This window comes from Cibotium barometz, chromosome 4, assembly GCF_041138505.1.
Source record: "Cibotium barometz isolate CiBa-2024 chromosome 4, ASM4113850v1, whole genome shotgun sequence".
Taxonomy (NCBI): Eukaryota; Viridiplantae; Streptophyta; class Polypodiopsida; order Cyatheales; family Cibotiaceae; genus Cibotium; species Cibotium barometz.
Genome location: NC_141049.1, coordinates 21,504,732 through 21,508,165, shown reverse-complemented (window position 1 = coordinate 21,508,165; position 3,434 = coordinate 21,504,732). Strand labels below are relative to the sequence as shown.

Sequence of the window (3,434 nt, the reverse complement as noted above, 5' to 3'; positions counted from 1 at the left end):
CACTTGATTAGAAATAATTTGCAGCCAATTTTATATGGTTTTATGAATCCATAAGGCTCATTTGTGCACGCATGGTTTTGTGTGGATGTTGGCATGAAGGAAGGGATGGGTGTTGTATAGTTATGGGAACAAGATGACATGAAACAAGGATCAAACCAGTGCTAGTGGGATGGCCATTCCTCTATAATGTTGAGAATGATATTAGCAGCTTATGTTATATTAGATCGCACGAAGTTATAACAACTCCATCCCTAAGTGGCATTAATGCCTACTTCTTCCATCCCTTCTTGCGATTTTCAATCAACACTGGAGTACATTCTCTCACATTGAACCAACATTTTCAAGCAGTACACCCTCTCACAATTAACCAACATCCATATAATTATATAGCAATACACCCTCTCATAATTAACATCATCTTCAACCAATTGTAATAATAATTGATGCGCACAACGTGAGACAATGTAATCTTATACATGAAGATTCAAGTATAAGCATGGGAGACAAGCATGAAGATTGTGGTGTTGCCCATAACGTGTTGCAAAACGAGCTTAGTAAGTTTTAGCATAATTACTAGCATGAGCTTATAGATTATGATTATAGATTTAATTATATCATAATGGCCTTTATCATTTCAAGAGTACCCTTTTGTAGCCTTGATTAATTCTCAACCAATTCAAGTGATCATCTACAATTAAGAACATTACAAAATGGGAGCTAGTTGCACGACTCAAATTAAGCGCATGAGACTTAAGGCCTAGCTCTAAAATATAAGAAAAAGCTCAATCGAGCACAATATAATGCATTATATAGAAGGGAACGGAATGTCATCTCCCACCCACACTTTTTTAAGCTTACTCTACACACAAGAAAAATATCATGACTCCAAACAATTGTACCTAAACATATAATGACTTGAGCAAAGCGAGTTGCAACACATGTTCATCGAAGCTAATGAATCTAGAGTGTTCCTAATTGCACCAACGTAGTTTGGGATCGCTTCCTTATTTGGATGATGAGATGTAGACATGGGACATGACAATCATGCAAGACGCAATGTAAAGTCTTCTCGTACTTTTTACTTTTAAAAAAGGAAGACGTATTAAAACTTTTCACTTGAAACCAGAACCCTAATTTTATCCAATAAAGTATTGGACTATTCATAGTAATTGGTTATGTACTGATATAGTGCAATGACGTAACTAGATGTGGCGGTAGCACATTGATATGTGGTAACAGAAGACAATAGGTATGGGTAGCGATATTCGGTGATATTATAGCAGTGATATTAGGTGGCTGGGTCGACGACGAAACCTTCACGGGTGTAAGACTGGCGGTAGCGGGCCGTCTCAAGAGACCAGGCGAGGGTTCCGGAAATGCAAGAGGACAGGGCGTCTAGGTAGGTGCGCACACAGGGTTGCTGGAGGGCGGGAGCGGGGCTGTTCTGAATGATAGCGAAGAGATCAACACAACGGGCATCCAGGTCCTCTGTCATTTGGACGACGCGGTCGACAGCCTCCTGGAAGGTGGCGCACGCTGTGTCGGCAGTGTTGTACACGATGGAGGGGAGATTGAAGTAGTCGCCCACCGCTATCTCGACGCGACATGAGAGAAGGTCGTTGCAAAGGCACATGTAGTCCATGGCAGCGTTGCGGAGCTGCCCAATAAGAGGGTGGGCGTAGGTGGCCTCATCGAGCTCGATTTCGAGCGCATATTCCACGAGGGTGAACGCAGGGAGGATAAAGGAGGCCTGGCGGCGGATGTCCATGTAGGCGTCCACGTCCGGAAGGCGTTGCACGCTGCGGAAGGCTGCCTGCGCCTTGACGCCGTTGAAATAGTCGGCCATGGTGGCGGTGAATCGGGCACGGAGGCCAGCCGGCATGTCCTTGCACGCCTCCGCCCACACCTTGGCCAGTGCCTCGAGCCCGGCTCTATTTTTGCTCATGGCCTTGCAAGCCGCCAATGGGGAAAGGTCGAACCGTTGCTTATCCTCTTCATGATTATCACCCTTGCGCAGGATCGCCAACACGAGGTCCGCTCGCTGTGCGCTGGCGGCGTAGTCGGAGCCCAGGGCATCGGGGTGGTCGTCGTCCGTGTCGGAGATAAAGAGCCAGGAGATAATCTTGGTGACCTGGATGAGGCGTGTTAGCCTGCCCTTGGGTATGGTTCGACAGAGCAAACGGGGCAGCACGCAATCCACCACGAACTGGCGGGCGGCGGCGGAGGGCGGCAGCGCCACGCCAAGGACCCACCCCTCGCACTGCTCCCTCACCACCTCGTATTCTGGGTGCAACAGTGAGGGGAACGAGCAGCGCAGAGACGGCATGCGGAAGCTGAGCTCATGATTACCAGGCACGCGCAAGCTAGGTGAGCTACTGGCGGCGGATGCAGCAGCAGGGGGCACGGCGTCACAAGAGAGCTTGACGCTTGGCGCAGATGTCGACTCCATCTCTCTCTCTCTCTGTCTCACACACACACAGACACTCTAGTCTCCTGGAAGGTGGCGCACAATGTGTCGGGACGTAGAAACACACACACTCTAGTAACTATTCATTGGCTTCTGGATTCTCTGTTCCGACACCTCCTCAAATTTATAGGCGAGATACCACACTCCCGAGTCCCACAACGCCGACCAATTACGAGACGTGTGTTTAGTCGTGGAAAAGAGAAGACATCCACGACCACAAGAGACAAAGAGACAAACCGGTCAGTTCAAAGTAGAGGGGAGAAAAAACAAAGACTCTCACGCGATAAAAATCTGTGACTTTCACACGCAACAAAATGAAAGGTGAAAGCCTTTCATTTTCTTGCACGTGAAAGGCTTTTTATTGGTCGTGTATATTCGTTTTTACATTATAATTTGTAAGGTTTAAAAATCTTAGAATGTAAGGTAAAAAAACTAAAATTTTTGTTTTGAACATTACAATTTATAAGGTTAAAAACTATACCAAAAAAATGACCGAAAAACCACTACAAGAGGTTGAGGACATACCGACGCCAAAATACCGACGCAAATGTCGAACGTCGGTATGTCCGTCGTCATGTTGGAGGAGACAAGTATGGCGGGGTTTTTTTAAATTTTCATTTCCCGTCGCGTATACCGACGCCTATACCGACGCTTATTCCGACGCCGATACCGACGCATATTCCGTAGCATATACCGACGAATATTCCGACACATATTCCGTCGCATATACCGACGCTCGTAAGTTTTTCACAAGCCGAGAGCCTATTTTCTGGTTTTTCGCAGAAATCAAGCGGAAGAGGTAATTTCTCTCCCTCTTCTCTTTCCCTCTCTCTCCTCTTTTTTCCTCTCTCCTCTTTTCTCCTTCATTCTTCTTTTCTCCTCTTCTCCTTCTCCTAACATGTTATTGCAATTGCTTTTAGTTTTTAATTGAAAAATTAAGACATTTAGGGTTTTGTGTTTTTTTTGG

The 3,434-nt window shown here is 46.1% G+C and overlaps 1 protein-coding gene across 1 annotated transcript; it reads right to left on the bottom strand.

The window, feature by feature from the left end:
* Positions 1–1,288: 1,288 nt before the first annotated feature.
* Positions 1,289–2,449, bottom strand: LOC147639026 (microbial Terpene synthase-like protein 13). The gene has a single exon (XM_086793259.1). The coding sequence runs from the start codon at positions 2,447–2,449 to the stop codon at positions 1,289–1,291; it is 1,161 nt and encodes a 386-aa protein (XP_086649385.1).
* Positions 2,450–3,434: the final 985 nt, after the last annotated feature.